The sequence below is a fragment of the Mastigoproctus giganteus genome, chromosome 7 (genome assembly GCF_048544385.1).
Source record: "Mastigoproctus giganteus isolate SK-2022 chromosome 7, ASM4854438v1, whole genome shotgun sequence".
In the NCBI taxonomy this organism is placed as follows: Eukaryota; Metazoa; Arthropoda; class Arachnida; order Uropygi; family Thelyphonidae; genus Mastigoproctus; species Mastigoproctus giganteus.
This window is the reverse complement of record NC_143581.1, coordinates 228,752,790-228,774,353: the sequence shown is the minus strand read 5'-3', so window position 1 is coordinate 228,774,353 and position 21,564 is coordinate 228,752,790. Positions and strand designations below refer to the sequence as shown.

Here is a 21,564-nt window from a genome sequence, read left to right as displayed (position 1 = left end):
CTGTCCAACTTCAAACCCACAGAACCAACTTTTCATCTTCCTCATTTCAACAAACGTTTCACGTGGGCGGGTAGCTAATGCCAGGGAAGAGAGCCTAAAAAACTTCAAGGGTTGTGTTAGGGTTGTTAAATATACAAGAACAGTAAATCTTAATTGTTTATACAGTAACGTTAGAAGTGTCGTCAATAAAATGAGCGAATTCGAACTGCTGGTTAAAACAAGTAACGCGGACATAATAGGGCTTACAGAGACGTGGTGCCACCCGGAAATTGGCGATGATGAGTTTCAGTACGGCTTGTATAATGTATTTAGGAAGGATAGGTTAGATAGAAGGGGTGGTGGGGTAATGCTTCTTATCAGAAGCAGCCTGAGTGCGACGATAGCTTTCCCGGATTCAGACGTTTCACATGCTAGTACAGAGTCTGTATGGTGTGAGATAGTTGGAAACAAAGGTATAATGCGAGTAGGAGTAATCTACAGACCAGGTGATTGTGAAGATTATGACAAAAGCCTCTACATGCAAATGGAATGGGCAAGTAAGCGTCAATGCCTTATTATGGGTGATTTCAATCTGCCTCTAATTGATTGGAGTAAATGGGAAGGAAACTCGACATGGGGAACAAAATTTTTAAATCAACTAGATGACTGTTATTTGTATCAACATGTCAGGGAAAGTACTAGAGAAAAGAATATCCTAGACCTCATCATCACCCATGAATCAGATGACATAACAGGGCTGACAGTAAAGGAACCAGTAGCAGGAAGTGATCACGGAGTTCTACGGTGGATGATGACGAGAGAGGAAGCAGAAGTAAAAGGCAAAGGAATGGGTTTTAATTTCAGAAAAGGAAATTACGATGCCTTAAGGTACTACATGGCCTCTATTAACTGGGTAGATATCGCGCAGAGAATGAATACAATTGAACTGTGGTACGCTTTTAAAACATTAATCACAGATGCCTTGAATGCGTATATACCATTAAAAAAATACTCCACGAGAAGGGTTCCAAGTTGGATGAATAGTGAAGTTGCCACATTACTTGAGCAGAAAAAGGTGGCATGGAAAAGTTACAGAGCAATAAAAAGTACTGAAGCCTATAACAGCTACAAGGTGATGTGTAATAGAGCCACAGAAAAGGTTCGACAGGCAAAGGCAGTTTATGAGAAATCACTAGCAAACAGAGCAAAGAGGGGGGATAAAGAATTCTTCACATATATAAATGCCAAGAAGAGCAGGACAAACCAGATCGGACCTTTATGTAAGGGAAAGGGGATAGTAATAAATACACCAGCTGCCGTTGCAGATGAACTCAACAGTTATTTTGCATCGATATTTACAAATGAAAAGCCTTTTGTGGCAAAGGGAAATTGTGGGTGCGAAGTTAAAAAATATGTAATTAATGATATTGAAATTTCGCAAGATTATTTAATGAAAAAACTTTCGAGCCTACAGACCAGTAAGGCTCCTGGAGTTGATGGAATATACCCTATAATCTTAAGAGAGGCGGCAAGCGAGTGCATTGAACCATTGAGGCTAATTATGCGAGCATCATTAGACTCTGGGGAGATTCCCTTGGATTGGAAAAGTGCAAATGTATCTCCCATACATAAGGGTGGCTCTAAAAGTGAAGTTGGAAATTATCGACCTGTCAGTCTGACTTCAGTAGTAGGGAAAATCATGGAGGCAATGATCAAGGGTGGAATTCAGGATCATTTGGATCGAATTGAAATTCTCAAGGATACTCAGCATGGTTTCGTAAAGGGAAAATCATGTTTAACAAATCTGGTTCGCTATTTCGAAAGGGTCACTCACGAGCTGGATTTAGGGAATAATTTCGACATTGTTTATTTAGATTTCAGCAAAGCTTTTGACTCAGTCCCACATGAGCGGTTGCTTTATAAGCTGGAACAGGTTGGAATCACTGGGAAAATCCTTAGATGGATAGAAGGATGGCTTCAGGGCAGGAGGCAGAGGGTTGTGATAAATGGCTATTCCTCAGATTGGGTTGATGTAAGAAGTGGGGTTCCCCAAGGATCAGTATTAGGACCACTGTTGTTTTTAATTTTCATAAACGACATTGATGAAGGGATAGAGGGCGTGATGTCTAAATTTGCAGATGATGTTAAAATTGGTAGAGTAGTTAATGATCACTATCAAGCTGAGCTTCTTCAGAGAGACCTAGATAGACTTCAGGAATGGTCAGAAAAATGGCAGCTGTGCTTTAATCCAACAAAGTGTAAGGTATTACACCTGGGAAACAGTAATCCCAAAATAACTTATTCACTTGGTGGAGTTCAACTAAAGCCAGTACTGGAGGAAAGGGACTTGGGTGTTACGATACGGTCAGACATGAAATTCTCTGAGCATTGTAAACAGGTTGCAAGGAAGGCCCATGGTGTCCTATCAATGATCTATCGAACTTTTGCAAGTAGAGATAGGGACGTGATAATCCCATTATATAAGGCTTATGTTAGACCACACTTGGAATACTGTGTTCAAGTATGGAGACCGCACCTGAAGAAAGACATCGAGCTTCTTGAAAGGGTGCAAAGAAGGGTAACTCGCCTGGTGAGATCGGCAAAAGGGCGTCCTTATGAAGAAAGACTTCGAATATGTGGGTTGCAGAGTTTGGAAACTAGACACCTTAGAGGAGATTTGATTGAGGTGTTTAAGGCTCTGAGAGGCATCAGTAAAATGAAAGAGGACAAAATTTTCAAGATTACAAATGATGCTAGAACTAGGGGACATAAATTCAAGTTACGGGGGGAAATGTTTAGATTGGATTGCAGGAAGTTCTATTTTAGCCAGCGAGTTATAAATTACTGGAATAAGTTGCCTTCATGGGTGGTAGAGGCCGACAGTTTGGGGAAATTCAAAGGTCATCTGGATAGTACTTTCGGGTAAGGGAAGCACATAGGTTTAATTTCCTTTTTATTTATTTTTTATTTTATTAATTATTATTATTTATTTATTTTTTTTTTTTTTGTTTTTATCATTGTTTTGTTCGGATTTATATTTTTTTTTATTATTTTTTATTTTTATTTTTATTTTTTTTTTTTTTGGCTGGTGCAGCATAAGCCATAGGCTTTCTTGCACCATGCGGCCGTTACTAATACTAATACTAATACTAATTTATTCATTCAACTGCCGTTTTCTGGAACAACTTTCCTTCATACGTATTTCCTGAAAATTACAATCTACAGAATTTCAAGTCCAATATCAACAAATGTCTTCTTTCGTCTTCTCAACCTCCAACCCAAGCACGGTACAAAGTACTATAGGTTCTAATACCTCTCGTGTTTGGGGTTCACATAAAAAAAAAAAAAAAAAAAAAAAGCAAACTCTTAGCCATAATTATGAGAGCTTCCTTGGACTCAGGGGAGGTACCCACAGACTAGAGAAGTGCAAATGTGACCACAATTAACAAAGGAGAATCAAACGCTGACACAAGTAATTATAGACCTGTGAGTTTAACTTCTATTCCAGGAAAATTAATGGAGGCACTGGTTAAAGAAGCACTGCAGGATCATCTAGACAAGACTTCAGTTATAGCTCGGACACAGCATGGTTTTGTTAAGGGAAAGTCTTGCCTGACCAATTTGATTGGATACTATGATGCATTCACAAAAGAACTGGATGTAGGGAATAACTTTGATATTATATACTTGGATCTTAGAAAGGCTTTTGACACTGTTGCACATGGAAGACTGCTGCACAAATTGGAGCAGTGTGGCATTGGAGGCAAATTGCTGCTATGGATAAAGGGGTGGTTGAGGGGGAGAAGACAGAGAGTGGTAATCAATGGACACTGCTCATCGTGGACTGATGTTATTAGTGGAGTCCCTCAGGGCTCAGTGTTGGGTCCATTATTGTTTTTCGTAGTCATAAATGATATTGATGATGGTATATCGGGCTTAATGTTCAAGTTTGCAGACGATACGAAGGTTGGCAGGGTTGTCAAGTACACTACTGACACGATGCTGCTGCAACAGGATCTGGAAAGGTTGAGCAGATGGGCTGAGAGGTGGCAAATGAAGTTTAACATTGACAAATGTAAAGTACTACATATGGGAAACAGCAACCCCAGAGTATATAAACTCTGTGGTACTACACTGACAGTGGTAGAGAATGAAAGGGATCTGGGGGTGGTTGTGCAGGCAGATATGAAGTTCTCAGAGCAGTGCAGATGGGCTGCAAGAGTAGCTCATGGTGTATTGTCAATGATATATAGGAATTTTTCTAGCAAGGATAAGGAGGTGATTATTCCCTAGTATAAGGCAATCTTCAGGCCACACCTAGAGTACTGTATACAGGTCTGGAGGCCTCATTTCAAGAAGGATGTAGAGCTGCTGGAATGAATACAGAGAAGGGCAACAAGATTAGTGAATGGAACAAAGGGATGCTCTTACGAAGAAAGGCTTAAGTTTTGCAAATTACAGTGTCTGGAGACTAGGCACCAGCGACGTGATCTGATAGAGGTGTATAAAGCCTTGAATTGTTTGAGCATGCTCAATGCTGATGGGATTCTTCCCCTTGCTCAGAATAAGCACCTGAGAGGGCATAAATTCAAATTGAGGAAAGACAGATGTAGGCTAGACATTCGGAAATTTGCCTTTAGCCAGCGGGTGGTTGGTTGGTGGAACAGACTTCCATCCCTTGTTGTGGACGTTGATAGCCTAAATAAGTTTAAGGCTCAGCTGGACAGGTATTTCGAACGAACAGAGGGGTGAAGTGGAAGTGTTTTTTTTTTTTTTTTTTGGCTGATGCTGCATAAGCTTGCTTTCTTGCATCAAATGCTAAGATCCGGAAAAATTGGGTCAATGGGTTAAGAAATGGTAGTTGAAGCTTAACATTGATAAATTAGCATTGGTAAAGGTGTATTAATGAAGAAAGCAAGCTTATACAGCATCAGCCAAAAAAAAAAAAAAAAAAAAAAAAAAAAGCCTTGCCATTTCACCCATCCATTCACTCCAAATGTTTGTCTAGTTCTGCCTTGAATTTATTTAAGCTGTCAATTTCTATGACAGATGGAAGTTTGTTCCAGCAATCAAGCTGCTAGAGGCAAATTTCCACACATCTATTCTACAACTGTCTTTCCTCAATTTGAATTTATGTCCCCTCAGGAGATTAATCTGGGCAAGAGGAAGAATCCAATCAGCATTGATATTGCTCATACCATTCAAGGCCTTATACAACTCAATCAGATCACCTCAAAGGTGCGTAGTCACCAGACGCTGTAATTTTCAAATCTTAAGCCTTTCTTGATAAGAGCAACCCTTTGTTCCACTCCCAAATCTTGTTGCCCTTGTCTGTACTCGTTCCAGCAGCTCTACATCCTTCCTAAAATTAGGCCTCCAGACCTGTATACAGTACTCAAGGTGTGGCCTGACCATTGCCTTATGCAACGGAATAATCTCTTCCTTATCCCTGCTAGAAAAATTCCTGTATATTATTGACAAGATATCAGCTACTCTTGCAGACTGTCCGCACTGCTCAGAAAACTTCATATCTGACTGCACAATTAGCCCCAGGTCCTTTTCATTCTCTACTACCCTGAGTGTAATACCACACAGTTTATATGTTACTCTGGAGTTATTGCTACCCATAAGCAGTACTGTAATGTCAATGTTAAACTTCAGTTGCCACTTATCAGCACATCTGCTAAACATTTCTAGGTCCCGTTGAACTAGCGTGCTCTCATTAATGTCATTACCAACCTAACCTTTGTATCGTCTGCAAACTTAGACATTATTCCTGATATACCTTCAGCAATATCATTAATAAATACAGAAAACAACAATGGATCCAACACTGAACCGTCAGGGAAGCCATAAATAATATTAGTCCACAAAGAGTAGTGTCCATTGATTACCGCTCTCTGTCTTCTCCCACTCAACTATTCCTTTATCAATAGCAGCATTTTGCTCTTATGAGAGAGTCCAAGTAAGCTCTCATAATTAAGGCTAAGCGTTTACTTACTTCCTTTGCTGCCTCCTGTAATATAACTTCATAGATCTCATCCACCCCAGCTGCTTTTTTTTGTTTATCTTCTCTGCCACATGTCTCGTTAATTCATCTGACATCCAGTTAGGCCTAAACCTTGAACAATATTTCTTAGTTGGTATGAAAAGCCTAGTAGCTTCCAAGATTAATCCTTTGAATGCTTTCCACTTAGAATTTTCTGTTGGTAACATCATCAGTTGGTCCAACAGTATAGACTTTAAAAACTGTCTCAGACCTCCATTGTCACCTTTACAAAAGCAAAAACCCTTCCCTTTACCAGTGATGGTAGTTACCTCTTTGAGTAATTCCCACATCAGTATATTGTGAACACTGCCACCTAGAGGTTTCTTTATCTGCAGATTCTTAATGCATGAAGAATCACTACTGATAATCAGATCAAGAATATTACTCCCTCTGGTTGCCTCCCGAATATGCTGCTGCTTCTGTAGAAACAATCATCCAATAAATCCAGAAAAGCCTTGCTAGTGTGCAAACCCACAAGTTCCAGTCAATATCTGGGAAATTAAAATCCCCCACAATCAGAACCTAATGATTCATCAGATTCATTAGGCCTAAAACACACACCTACTCTCATTTTTCCTTTCCCAGTGCTTATGTCACACCAAACAGATTCAACATTACATTGTGCACCAACATCAATTGGATGCACTTCTTTAGATTTTGTGTTTCTTAACTAACAGCATAACTCCTCCTCCCTTCCTATACACAATCTACTCTTCAAATTCCAATTCTGCATTCCTTATATCTGCGTGACACCATCTTTCTGATATCCCAACAATATCTGCCTTTGATGTTTTCACCAACACCTCAAATTCATCAAATTTATTAACCAAACTCCAATCATTGGTGTTCATGCAAGTATACATGCACCTGTTTCTATTCTTAGCTACACTCTTAACCCAACCCATGTATTTACTTGTTCCACAATGACTCCCAGCAATCTCTGAAATCCCTGGCTCCTTGTTTTCCAAGCTGCTGCTCATTCCAATAGAAGCAGTGCAAGAATCACTTTCACCTATGCCAGCAGCTACTGTTAATCCATTAATCCATGTATCCTCCCAAGCTAGCAGTTTTCCGACCCACCTAACACTGCCTCAATAGCATTAGCAAATATTCTTGCACCCTTTATATTTAAGTGTATCCTGTCCCTATAGAAGCAATATCTCTTCTGTTATCAAGCACAGGCCATGCTGAGAAAAATTCTACACCACGAGCCTTACACAATCTCTCCAGCGCTGAATTGATTGACAAGGCTCTCATCATATACTTCCTCCTATCGTGTCTGGGCAGAATTGCAGTCACCTTTAAATTCAACCCTAACTCGTGGCTTTTTTTCAACAGTGACCACTACTTGTTAAGTAATTCCATTGTTCTCCTACTCTTAATATCATTGGTGCCAACATGTACAACAGTATCACCTTTTATCCCCTTAAAAGATGATATCTACTCTACAATGTCATGAACTTTTGCCCCTGGCAGACATACACTGGTTCTGTTCCACCTATCCTTTTTGCCCCATTTCCCTGACAACAGAGTCACCGACAACTAGTTCCTGTGGGACCAGGGCATTCTGCCTTGGGGATTGCCACTGCGTTGCCTGATGTTCAAGTGCAAGCTCTGGTGTTGATGTAGGCAGCTGAGAGTTCGATGGGCCCCTCAATTTTAGTCATACAAGAGCAAGGATAGCAGTAACCCATCAAATGTGTGACAGTAACTTATCAAATGTGTGGTACTAAACTCAAGGTAATGGAGAATGAAAATGACCAGAGGATAATCGTGCAGTCAGACATGAAATTCTCTGAAATGTCTCCACCAAGACCATCAGGTGATCATTAGCCACAATAGATTATGGGAGCTGCCGACCCACTAGAGTCCCATTGCTAACACCACGACACAGGACTCTATGAGTCAACTGGGCAAAAGAACATCGGCACTGGATCTTGGATGATTGGAAATGGATCTCCTCGTCCAATGACTCCCAATTCTAATTATTTTGAGCGAGGATGCATATCTGGTGGAAACCGCACGAAGCTATGCACCCGTCATGTCAACAAGGAACTGCTTAGACAGGTGGAAGGTCGGTAATTGTCTAGGGTGTGTTCAACTGGTATAATTTTTTTTTTTTTTTTTTTTTTTTTTTTGATTTGGTAGTTGTTGGCGCATCGGCTTCTGTGGCCATATTGCACCTCCCAAGGTTTTTGCAGTACTTTGATCCAAGCCCGAGGCGGGAATCGAACCCGCGACCTTTGGGTTGCCGGGCAGGTACTTTACCCACTCGGCCAGCCCGGTCGGCTGTTCAACTGGTATAAGTTGGGTCCTCTGGTATGTCTAGATACATCTTTGAATGGTCCAGGTTATGTGTCCATTGCACTCCCCCGCACAGAGCCATGGTGACTAGAACATGGTTTGAAGAACATTCTGTAAATATGACCAGCATGGAATGACATCCTCGTTCATCGAACATGAATCCTGTGGAGCACCTTTGGGATGCTGTGGAAAAGACTGTTCGAGCTTTGGATCTTCTACCCAAAAATGTGACAGAATTATGGAGAGCGGTGCAGCAAGCATGGATGGAAATACCTGTAGAATGCTTTCGTGAATAAGTGGACTCAATGCCTTGCCGTGTTACTGCCCTTATCTGGGGGAAAGTTGGGCCTATCAGTTACTAGGTAGGTTTCCCATTATTTCTGTCCACTCAGGATAAATGTGTGGAGGCCTCACTTTAGAAAGTGATGTAGATCTGCTGGAATGGGTTCAGAGAAAGTCAACCAGATTGGTGAAGGGAGCAAAAGGGTGCTCTTACCTAGAAAGGCATCAGTTCTGCAAATTTTAGTATCTTGAAACTAAGCGCCTGCGGAGTGATCTGACTGAGGTGTTTAAAGCCTTGAATGGATTGAGTAAGCTGAATGTTAATGGTATTCTTCCACTCGCTGAGATTACACGAGGGGGCATAAATTCAAGTTGAGGAAGAATGGTTTCAGAATAGATATGGTGAAGTTTGCCATTAGGTTCCAAGGAAAATAATGGAGTCAGATATTGAAGAACTAATGCAGGTCCCCTTACACCGAATGCAGTTAAACAGCAATCACAGAATGGATTTGTTAAAGCAAAATCTAGTTGAGCAATCTGATTGGATACAATAATGCAGTAATGAAAGAATTGCATGCAAAAAATAATTTTGACATCATATTCTTATATTTTAAAGAAGCTTTTGATATTGTTCCTCACAAAAGACTACTGTACAAATTATAGCAGTGTGGCATAAAGGGCAAGTTATTGCTACAGAAAGAAAGTGACGGTTCAATGGAGAAGATACAGAATGATTATCCATGGGTGCTACTCTTCTTTGACTAATATTATTAATGAAGTCCACAAGTTTCATTACAGAGCACATTGTTATTTTCAACATTTATTAATGATACTGATCAAGTTATCTCAGACTTGTCAAAATTTACAAATGGTACAAGGTGTTTAATGACAGTAATCAGCAAAAGCTGCTGCAACAAGATCTATAAAAATTAGGCTCGGTAGAGAAGTGGTAATTGAAGTTTACATTGAGAAAAGCAAGGTAATGTATACTGGTAGCAGTAGTGGTGGTAGTAATAGTAATGGAGGCATGTGATGCAAGAAAGCAAGTATGAGATTAGGTAGCATCAGCCATAAAAAAAAAAAAAAAAAAAAAAAAAGCAATTTTACACATCCATTCCCTTTAAAAGTTTGTCCAGTTCTTTCTTGAATTTATTTAAGATATCAAACTTCCACAATGACAGATGGAAATTTGTTCCAGCAATTAACCACCCGCTGCTAATGGCAAATTTCTGCACATCTATTCTACAATTGTTTTTCCTCAATTTGAATTTGTGCCCCCTCAGTTTGTAATCAGAGAAAGTGGAAGAATCCAATCTGAATTCAGCATGCTCAACCCATTTATGGCCAAGTCTCCAGCCACTGCAATTTGTAGAACTTAAGCCTTTCTTGGTAAGGGACCCCCTTCATTCCCCTCACTAATCTTGTTGCCCTTCTCCGTACCTGCTCAAGCAACTCTACATCCTTCCTAAAATGAGGCCTCCAGACCTGTATGCAGTACTCAAGGCATTGCTTGACCATTGCCTTATATAAAGGGATAATCACCTCCTTTTCCCTACTAGCAAAATTCCTGTTTATCATTGACAATACCTCAAGACCTGCCTGACCAGCCTATCTGCATTGCTCAGAAAACTTCATATCTGACTGTACAATAACTCCCAGATCTTTTTCATTTTCTTCCACCCTAAGTGTAGTACTACACAGTTGGTTTTCTCTAGGGTTATTTCTACCCATGTACAGTACTTTGTATTTGTCAATGTTAAACTTCAGTTGCCACTTCTCAGCCCATCTGCCCAAATTTTCTAGATCCTGTAGCAGTAGCACATTACCATTACTGTCATTAACAACCCTGCCAACCTTTGTCTCATCTGCAAACTTCGAGATTGAGCCTGATATACCTTCATCAATATCACTGATAAATATACAAAACAACAGTGGACCCAACACCGAACCCTGTCCCAGGTGGGCCAGTATCTCCTAGTTCACCCTAAAAAAAAAAAAAAAAAATTAAATTAATAAATAAATAATAGCATAAAACAAAATCCCGAAATCCTAGAATAAGAACTCTAACCGCATGGTATCATGCTCAAGGTTATAGTGAATGAAAAGGACCTGCGGGTAATTATTCAGTCAGACATGAAGTTCTGTAAGCAATAAAGATGAACAGTCCACTGGGTTTAGTCAACAAGATACAGGATTTTGCCAAAAGGGATGAGGAGGTAATTGTTGTTCATATAAATCAATGGTAAGGCTGCATCTTGAGTACTGCATATAGTTTAGAAGCCCCATTTTAAGAAAGATGTGGATCTGTTTGGAATAAATGCAGAGAACTAAACCCAAGATTGGTAAGGGTAACAAAAGGGTACTCTTACTAAGAAAGACTTCTCTTCAAGTTTCAGCATCTGAAAACTATGTATCTATCAGGAAATTTGCTTTCAGCCAGAGAATAGCTAATTATTGAAACAAACTTCCATTTAGTATTGTGGAAAATATAGTTTGAATAAATAGAGGGGGGGAATGGTGGACAGATAAGGTGAGAAGCTTTTATTTTTATTTATTTTTATTTTTGGCTGATGTACTAGTATTAGTATTAGTAATGGCGGCACAGTGCAAGAAAGCCTATGGCTTATGCTGCACCAGCCAAAAAAACAAATAAAACAATGATAAAAAAAATAAATAATAAATAAATAAATGACCTTTGAATGACCAGATGACCTTTGAATTTCCTCAAACTGTCAGCCTCTACCACCCATGTAGGCAACTTATTCCAGTAATTTATAACTCGCTGGCTAAAATAAAACTTCCTGCAGTACAATCTAAACATTTCCCCCCAAAACTTGAATTTATGTCCCCTAGTTCTAGCATCATTTATAATCTTGAAAATTTCGTCCTCATTCATTTTACTGATCCCTCTCAGAGCCTTAAACACCTCAATCAAATCTCCTCTAAAGTGTCTAGTTTCCAAACTCTGCAACCCACATATTCGAAATCTTTCTTCATAAGGACGCCCTTTTACCGATCTCACCAGGTGAGTTACCCGTCTTTGCACCCTTTCAAGAAGCTTGATGTCTTTCTTTAAGTGCAGTCTCCATACTTGAACACAGTATTCCAAGTGTGGTCTAACAAAAGCCTTATATAATGGGATTATCACGTCCCTATCTCTACTTGCAAAAGTTCGATAGATCATTGATAGGACACCATGGGCCTTCCTTGCAACCTGTTTACAATGCTCAGAGAATTTCATGTCTGACCGTATTGTAACACACAAGTCCCTTTCCTCCAGTATTGGGTTTAGTTGAACTCCACCAGGTGAATAAGTTATTTTGGGATTACTGTTTCCCAGGTGTAATACCTTACACTTTGTTGGATTAAAGCATAGCTACCATTTTTCTGACCATTCCTGAAGTCTATCTACGTCTCTCTGAAGAAGCTCAGTTTGACAGTGATCATTAACTACTCTACCAATTTTAACATCATCTGCAAATTTAGACATCATGCCCTCTATCCCTTCATCGATGTCATTTATGAAAATTAAAAACAACAGTGGTCCTAATACTGATCCTTGGGGAACCCCACTTCTTACATTAACCCAATCTTAGGAATAGTCATTTATCACAACCCTCTGCCTCCTGCCCTGAAGCCATCCTGCTATCCATCTAAGGATTTTCCCAGTGATTCCAACCTGTTCCAGCTTATAAAGCAACCGCTCATGTGGGACCGAGTCAAAGGTTTGCTGAAATCTAAATAAACAATGTCAAAATTATTCCCTAAATCCAGCTCGTGAGTGACCCTTTCAAAATAGCAAACCAGATTTGTTAAACATGATTTTACCTTTACAAAACCATGCTGAGTATCCTTGAGAATATCAGTTCGATCCAAATGATCCTGAATTCCACCCTTGATCATTGCCTCCACGATTTTCCCTACCACTGAAGTCAGACTGACAGGTCGATAATTTCCCACTTCACTCTTAGAGCCACCCTTATGTATGGGAGATACATTGGCACTTTTCCAATCCAAAGGAATCTCCCCAGAGTTTAGTGATGATGCTCACATAATTAGCCTCAATGGTTCAATGCACTCACTTGCCGCCTCCCTTAAGATTATAGGGTATATTCCATAAACTCCAGAAGCCTTACTGGCCTGTAGGCTCAAACGTTTTTTCATTAAATAATCTTGCGAAATTTCAATATCATTAATTACATATTTTTCAACTTTGCTCCCACAATTTCCCATTGCCACAAAAGGTTTTTAATTTGTAAATATCGATGCAAAATAACTGTTGAGTTCACCTGCAATGGAAGTTGGTGTATTACTACTATCCCCTTTCCCTTATGTAAAGTCTGATCTGGTTTGTCCTGCTCTTCTTGGCATTTATATATGTAAAGAATTCCTTATCTCCCCTCTTTGCTCTGTTTGCTAGTGATTTCTCATAAATGTTGTATAAGCTTGCTTCCTTTCATCATTTGCTACTACTAATACTAACTCTAATTATTCCTTTGAGTTAAAAAAAACTAATGGGTATTTTTTAATCTCTAACAAATCAATCAAACTATTCCTTAATATTACTGATACTACTAAAATTATATCATGGAAAGAAACAAGGAGGAGAAATCAATTTATATTTTTATGAAATTCTGAACCAACTTACTGGCTCTCCTGGAAGCCCAACTCGACCATCAAACCCAGGTAATCCAGTAGGACCAGGAGGACCTGGTGGCCCGGGTGGGCCTGAATCTCCTGGTTCACCCTAAAAAAAAAAAAAATTTAATTAATAATAAATAATAGCATAAAACAAAGATGTGATATATGTACAAAAAAGTGACCAAGTTTTAAAAAATTATTTATGTATTTATTAAAAAAATTTAAAAACGTACTAAGGTTCTTCTATAAAAAAACACCAATTGCTAGTATGAAAATATAATTTCAAATCCAAACTTATTAATGATTCAATATTTTATTATGAAAGGAAAGAACTTATTTATAAACATAAAAACTGTCATTCAAATTTCATTTAAAAAGTGATAATTAAATAAAATTATTAACAAACTCAAAATACAAAGTAATTCAGTATTAGCCATACAGTTCAAGGAAGTCACAGGCTTCTGCTGCACTGGGGAAAAAAAAAAAAAAAAAAAAACATATAAGAAAATAAAAATCATGCACTCCCCTCCTCACTTACAACAGTTGAACCTTGAATTTTTTCTGTCAGCCTCAACTACCTATGGAGGCAACTTGTTCCAATAATCAACAACTCACTTGCTAAAAGAAAACTTCCTAATCTATTCTGCATCGCTTCCACTGTAATTTAAATTTATGGCCCCTAGTTGTGGAATTCTTTATAAGGGTGAAAATTCCACTCTCATTTGTTTTATTAACCCCTCTCAGAGCATTATAAACCACAATTAGGTCCCCTCTAAGGTGCTTAGTTGCCAAGTTCTGCAGTCCACGTAACTGAAGGCTTTCCTCATACAGTCACACTTTTGTTGATCTCACTATGTGAGTTACTAGTCATTGGATCCTTTCAAGAAGCTCCATTTCTTTTTTCAGATGAGGTCTCCATACTTGTACACGGTATTCCAAATGCGGTCTTACAACTGCCTTATAAAGTAGGAATATGACATCCTTATCTCAACAGGATATTTTGATAAATCATTGACAGGATACCATATACTTTCCTGGCTGCCTGATTACACTGCTTCTTATCTGCCTATATCCTAACTCCTAGATCCCTTTCTTCCTCTGCTGTTTTTAATTCAACCATACCAAGTGCATAAGTTATTTTCAGATTGCTATTCCCCAAGTGTAAGCCCTTGCATTTTGCTGCATTAAAACATAGCACTTTTCAGATCATTCCTAAACCTGCTCAATTTATCCTGAAGGAGCTCTGCATGGTACTGACCATTAACGACTCTCCCAATCTTTATGTTGTCTGCAAATTTTGATTATGCCTTATATCCCTTCATTGATGTCATTTATGAAAATGAGAAACAACAATGATGCAAGGTCAGATCTTTGTGGAAATCCACTTCTGACTTAACACCAATCTGAAGAATATCCATTAATCACAACCCTCTGTCTTCTGTCCTGCAGCCACCCTGCAATCCATTTTAGAATCTTTCCAGTAATACCAACATATTCCAGCTTAAACAGTAACCTATCATGAGAGACTGAGTTGAATGCCTTACTAAAACCCAAATAAACTAGGTTGAAATTGTTCCCAACATCTAGCTCATTAGTAACTACAGGCATACCTCGGTTAACGTTACCTCTGATAACGAAGCCTCGCTTAACGAAGTCCGCAATTTCAAGCCCCATTTAACATAAAACATATTATTCCATTTTTGTTTAATCACCTGAAATCTAAACAAACTGAAGAAATTACGGAAACATTTGGGGCTTCTCGTGGTTGGTTCGAGAAATTTAAAAAACGGGCCAGGATTCATAGTGTAAAATTAACAGGAGAAACTGCAAGTGCAGATGTTGAAGCTGCAAATAAGTTTCCAGAAAAACTAAAGGAAACAATTAAACGTGAAAATTTTCCACCAAATTTGGTGTTATGTTGACGAAAGCGGTTTGTTCTGGAAACGGCTACCAACAAAAAGCTTCATTTCTATTGAAGAAAAATCAGCTGCTGGGTTCAAAGCAGCCAAAGACCGTTTAACGTTACTCTTTGGATCAAATGCCTCTGGCGATTATAAATTAAAATCGTTATTAGTTTACCATTCAGAAAATCCGAGGGCGTTAAAAGGTAACATAAAAATGAATTTACCTGTAATATGGAAAGCAAATAGAAAAGCGTGGGTTACCAAGGAGTTATTTACTGATTGGTTTGTTAACCACTTTTGTCCTGGAGTAAAACAGTACATATTGTCAAAAAAACAACTTTGAAGAAAAAGCTCTTTTGTTGTTAGACAATGCTCCGGGACATCCTACTGATCTTAACACGTTGGATAACATGCATTCCTGTCAAAGTTGTGTTTCTTCCAGCAACCACAACTTCCCTGATTCAACCATTGGATCAGGGAGTAATAGCATCATTTAAAGCTTATTATCTGCGTCGAACTTTAAGCAATTTAACTGAACTAGAGGATAAAGAGGAAATGACAGTTAAAGCTTTTTGGAAAAACTACACCATTAAAAACGCAAGAAAGCATTGATAGTTCTTGGAAAGAAGTCACTAAGAAATGCTTAAATGGAGTTTGGCGCAAAATATGGCCAGAAGTTGTACTAGAAGAAGAAAATAACATCCAAGAAATTAGAAATGAAGTTATCCAGATGGCTCAATCAATAGGTTTCGAAAATGTCGATGAAGAGGATGTTAGAAATTTATTGAATGTAGAAGATGATGGTTTTTCAGTGGAAGATTTAGAAAGCCTTGTTAGCAACGAAGACAAAGATAATGAATGCGAAGTTAAAGAAGTTCCTGCCGAAAAAGTGTTAACAACCAAAGATTTAAAAAGGTGCTTAAATGATATTGAAAACGTTTTAAATTTTTTTAGTGAAAATGATCCTGATTTAGGAAGAAGTGTTATTGTTAAGCGATCAGTGTTAAATGCAATAACTCCGTATAGGCAATTATGAAAGAGAAAAAAAGCATAAACAATCGACTTTAACCTCATATTTTAAAATGTGATTTCACTTTGTATGTAAGTTGACTGTTTATTTAATAAAACTTTTCTTTGTTCGAAAAAAAGCTTTTCATTTTCTTTACGTAGGAACGTATCCCTATTCTGGCCATAGTATTTTTACCTCTGAAAACGAAGTTTCGCTTAACGAAGTAATTTCGTGGAACGCATCCTATTCGTTAATCGAGGTATGCCTGTATATCAAAATAGCTTACGAGGTTAGTTAAACATGATTTTCCTTTAAGAAAACTATGTTATGTGTCCTTCAAAATGCCATTTCTATCTAAATGTCCCTGGATTTCTCTCTTAATCACTGTATCTAAGATTTCCCTACCAGTGAATTCAGACTAATCAGTCTATAGTTACAAACTTCACTCTTACAAATGCCCTTATATACTGGCAATACACCCAATCCAAAGGATTCTCTCCTGAGATTCCTTTGGATTGGGTCCAAAGATGCCCTCATAAGTCATCTCTAATTTGAATATCAATAATTTTGTATGGCTCGGCCTCCCTTGCACAGCCTCTCCTTAGCATAAAGGATCTTTCATCAGTAAAAACCAGTGCAAGCGTCTATTCAATTCATTAGCAACATCAGCTGGGTTATCTAAGACTGTCATACACCCAATATACAAAGGTCTGATCCGGTTCATTTTCTTCTTCTTCTTTGTATTCACATACATGAAAAATTCCTTGTCCCCATTCTTTGCTCTCTCTTAGCCAGTGCTTTTTCAGCTATAATACTCAGCCTTGGCCTCCCTAACCTTATCTGTGGTACTATTACAGATTCACTTGTAGCTGTTGTAGACTCCAGTACTTTTCATTATTCCATAACTTTCACACGCTGTCTTTTTCTGTTCTATTAGACTGGCCAGCTCAGTATTCATCCATCTCGGTAGCCTCTTTGTGGTATACTAGAGGGCCCCACCCCCCTGCTCACTTTGCTCGCCAACCACCCTGCGCACATTTTTCTACGTAATATATAGAGGTACGACGGAGTAAGTCAAATCTTTTCTATGTAAAACACACCTGTCAAAATGCACTGATCAATATCTAATCTAATATATAAAAGAAAATAGAAAGTGTAAGAAAAAACTATATTTGATAATATGAACCAGAGCTATAATGCTCAATACGTTCTACGTTGATATCAATATTTGTAAAAGAATAAGAGAAGTTTACCTCAATATGATACGTAGAACACTTCTGTATGATACTCTCCAGAAATTAAGACAAAACAATTTTTAAAAAAATCAAAAATGTTACACTATAGTAAGAAATAATTAACAATAATTAAAAATCGATTTAAGTAATTAAAAATTAAGTCAAAAATTAATTTTAATGGAAAAAAATGGGATGCTGACACCGGCCATTATTAATTTTTTACTTAATTTTTAATTGCGTTAAACTGATTTAATTGCGTTAAATTGATTTTTAATTGCGTTAAATTGATTTTTAATTGTTTTCATTTGATTTTTAATTATTGTTAATTATTTTTTATTCACATTTTAGAAATATTTGATTTTAGAAATCGAAAATCTTACATTACAGTAAGATTTATGATTTTTTTAATTGTTTTCGTTTTAATTTCGGGAGAGTATCATACGGATGTTTTCTACGTATCATGCTGAGGTAAACTTCTCTTATTCTTTTACAAAGCAAAAACTATATAAAGTAAAATTGTGTGAATGTTAAGTGAATGAAATTTATTATTAATTGCATATTCTATCTTAGCTGCTTCACCAGACAAACTGACGGCTATGAAGGCCCTCAGGAGCCTCATGGCCTCATGGTTATCCAAGCTGACACCATGCTGTAGCTTTTCCTAGCTGGCATGATGTGGGATGCTGACACTGGCCATTAGGGTAACCCCCTCAGGCCAGTGTGGAACAGAACTGCAAAAAGCACGCTTCACCATAGGAATCTCTTTCCCTGTTCTTTTATTCATACCACCTGGTGTGGTTGAGTCTCCTTTTCCCCAATCCCCTTTCCCTACCCTGTGTGGCCCACCCCCTTTTTCTCACCCCACCACCCAATTTTAACTCCCACCCTCTGAACCGAGATCGGTGTTCTGTACCAGAGGCCCCCTTGCTGTCTCCCCTTTTAAATCAGGCGAGTGCCTCAACACCGCCCCCTCTGTTCTCTACCCCTTTTATCCCACCCTCTTCTATCTTCCCATTATCTCCTTTCCAATAATTTTTTTGGAGGGCTCTCCTTGGATGTCTAGGCTACCGCAAGGTTCACCCAGCCAGAGCTTTCTTCTCTCCTAATGTGTCCTGGCCTGCCTCCCCGTGTCAGTCACGGAAATTGGGGTTGTTAGTGGCTCTCCACAGTCCCCCAGGCTAATTGGCCAGAGGAACAACACAACCCACACTTCACAAATATAATACTTCACAAAACACACACCAGCACACACACACCATGGCCTTATGCAGGATATTGTATTCTACACAGAGTATAAATGTGGAGTTGGGGGAGATCCATCGGTGCCGCCAGACAAAAAAAACACTATGTCACTGTGATTGACAGATAATCAGGAAATGACCTATGCAATTATTTACCTGTGCATTTGTAGTGCACAGCATTTTGAAGGTCGAATAAATATCACTATGTAATTATTTATCTGCATTTACATAGGTCACTTAGGAAAAGGCCTTTTTCTTCAGGGTCCCATAATGCATGAGGAATATTGTTGCATCCAAAAGAGCAGGATTAAAACATTTAACTAAACTACAAACTACAGGATTCATTTAACTAACTAAACTACAAACTATACAAATATATAAAATATTTACAAATTACTAAACTATTTGTACAAATATACAATATTCATTAATATACAAAAAACGTTACAATGGAACATCAAATGTTAGACAGCGAAGCACATGCACGAGGTTGTGAAAATTATGTTCATAGTTGTCAATAATTAATTGCATTTATAGTGATGTAACTGCCTCGCTCTCTTCTCCCATTGGCTCGAATAAATATCTCTAGGAGGGAAACTTTTTTAATGTATAGAGAGATATGCATTTATGGCTTCTGGTGATTAATTCTTCAAAGGTATTCCATGATCTTAATGTATTTGCTCTCCTTCTGCAGTCCACCCAATTAATAGATGCAATGTAGTGCCTTAAATTGCCAAAGTCCCCTTTTCTGAAATTAAAACCCATGACTTTACTTTTAAGTGCTGCAACATCTTTCTTAATCTTCCAACGTACACTACGTGATCACTACCTGTCAATAGTTCCAGTACTCTAAACCTTCTGATATCATTTGATTCATAAATATAATATAATATAAATCAATAAAAATAAATATTAATATTAAACAATCTTGGTAATCAAATATTCCAAGCAACAAGTTTCAGATGCAAATATTTAGACCCTACGGCTTAAATACTAAATACTAAATCAGAACATGAGTAGGTACCGTTACTAATACTAAATCAGAACATGAGTAGGTACATAACAGCACTTGCATAGTGCTATTTATTTGATTTTTATAGGTAAAGAGGAACTAAAATTTATCCTGAAAATATAAGCAGCTCTTACATGTACAAGTATAATTAAAAATAAATTCAACAAGGCATCATATCTTTAAGAGTATAAAAAACTACATAATTTATATTATATAATATTGGCGCGCACACACACACACACACACACACACACACACACACACACACACACACACACACACACACACACACACACACACACACTATGGTAGAATTTTTTTTTGGCTGTTGCACATGGAAGACTGCTGTACAAATTGGAGAGGTATAGCATTAAGAGTAAGTTGCTGCAATGAATAAAAGGATGGTTGAGGGGGAGACGACAGAGAATGGTAATCAATGGACACTGCTCTTCATGGACAAATGTTATTAGTGGAGTTCCCCAGGGTTCGGAGCTGGGACCCTTGTTGTTTTGTGTATTTATCAATGATATTGATGAAGGTATATCGGGTTTAATGTCCAAGTTTGCAGATGATACAAAGGTTGGCAGGGTTGTCAATGACAGTAAAGACAGTATGCTACTCCAACTGAATCTAGAGAAGTTAGGCAAATGGGCTGAGAAATGGCAACTGAATTTTAACAATGACATATGTAAAGTACTGCATATGGGTAGCAATAACCAAAGAGAAATGTACCAACTGTGTGGCACTACACTCAGGGAAGCGGAAAGTGAAAAAGACCTGGGAGTAATTGTGCAGTCAAATATGATGTTCACAGAGCAGTGCAGATAGGCTGCTAGTCCAGGTCATGGAGTCTTGTCAATAATATATAGGAATTTTTCAAGTAGGGACAGGGGGGTGATAATCCCGTTCTACAAGGCAATGGTACAGGCCACACCTAGAATACTGTGTACAGGTCTGGAGGCCTCATTTTAAGAAGGATGTAGAGTTGCTAGAACAAGTACAAAGAAGGGCAACAAGATTGATTAGGGGAAAAAAGGGGTGCTCTTACCAAGAAAGGCTTAAGTTCTGCAAATTGCATCGCCTGGAGAGTAGGCACCTGCGAGGTGATCTGATTAAGGTGTATAAGACCTTGAATGGGTTGAGCAAGCTGAATGCTGATGGGATTCTTCCTCTTGCTCAGATTAAGAACCTGAGGGGGCACAGTTTCAAATTGAGGAAAGACAGTAGTAGAATAGATGTGTGGAAATTTGCCTTTAGCCAGCAGTTAGTTGATTGGTGGAACAGACTTCCTTTTTTTGCTGAAGTTGATAGCCTAAATAAATTTAAGGCTAAGCTGGACAGACATTTGGAATGAATGGAGGGGTGAAATGGGAGTGGGTTTTTTTTTTTTTTTTTTTTGGTTGATGCTACATAAATTTGCTTTCTTGCATCGTATGCCTCTACTAATGCTAATATCTTTCAAATTGCAATGCTTAGTTTTATCTGCTTAGCTGTACAGCTATATTGCAGTCATACTATTATGTTTAGTTTCTATTGTTTCTATTGTTTCTATCTAAGAGCTTGTTATCTCTAAAAGTGGAAACAAATTGTGATCTATATTTACTCCTTTTAGCCCTTGGCAGATTAACTTTTCTGCTATGGTTTCTATCCCCACAACAGGGAAGTGAGAGCAGTACCTGCTGTGACAACTACATAGTTCAATTTTTTTTTTTAGGCAAACTGATGTTTGTATGAGGAAGCATAACTTATTTGAAGTATAAAAAGTGCAACTTGTGAAGGATTTCAAAATATGAGATGTTACAATAATGATGCCAATGTAAAAACTTCGGTTTTTCTAAAAAAAAGTCAGCTAGGTAGTAATGATGCAAATGAACTGACTGATGTCATAAACATAACAACTTAAAAATA

General features: G+C 38.1%; 1 protein-coding gene across 11 annotated transcripts in view; it reads right to left on the bottom strand.

Annotated features, from left to right (window-relative positions):
* LOC150083758 (uncharacterized) overlaps positions 1 to 21,564 on the bottom strand; it is a 999,111-nt gene that overhangs the window by 514,345 nt on the left and 463,202 nt on the right. For 9 of the 11 annotated variants that reach the window (XM_090377461.1, XM_090377460.1, XM_090377466.1 and 6 more), the window contains one exon: positions 13,263 to 13,361. The exons of the other annotated variants lie outside the window; for them this stretch is intronic. In XM_090377461.1, the coding sequence (XP_090233587.1) occupies positions 13,263 to 13,361 (99 nt within the window). The remainder of the gene's footprint in view (positions 1 to 13,262; positions 13,362 to 21,564) is intronic. 11 annotated transcript variants of the gene reach the window in all.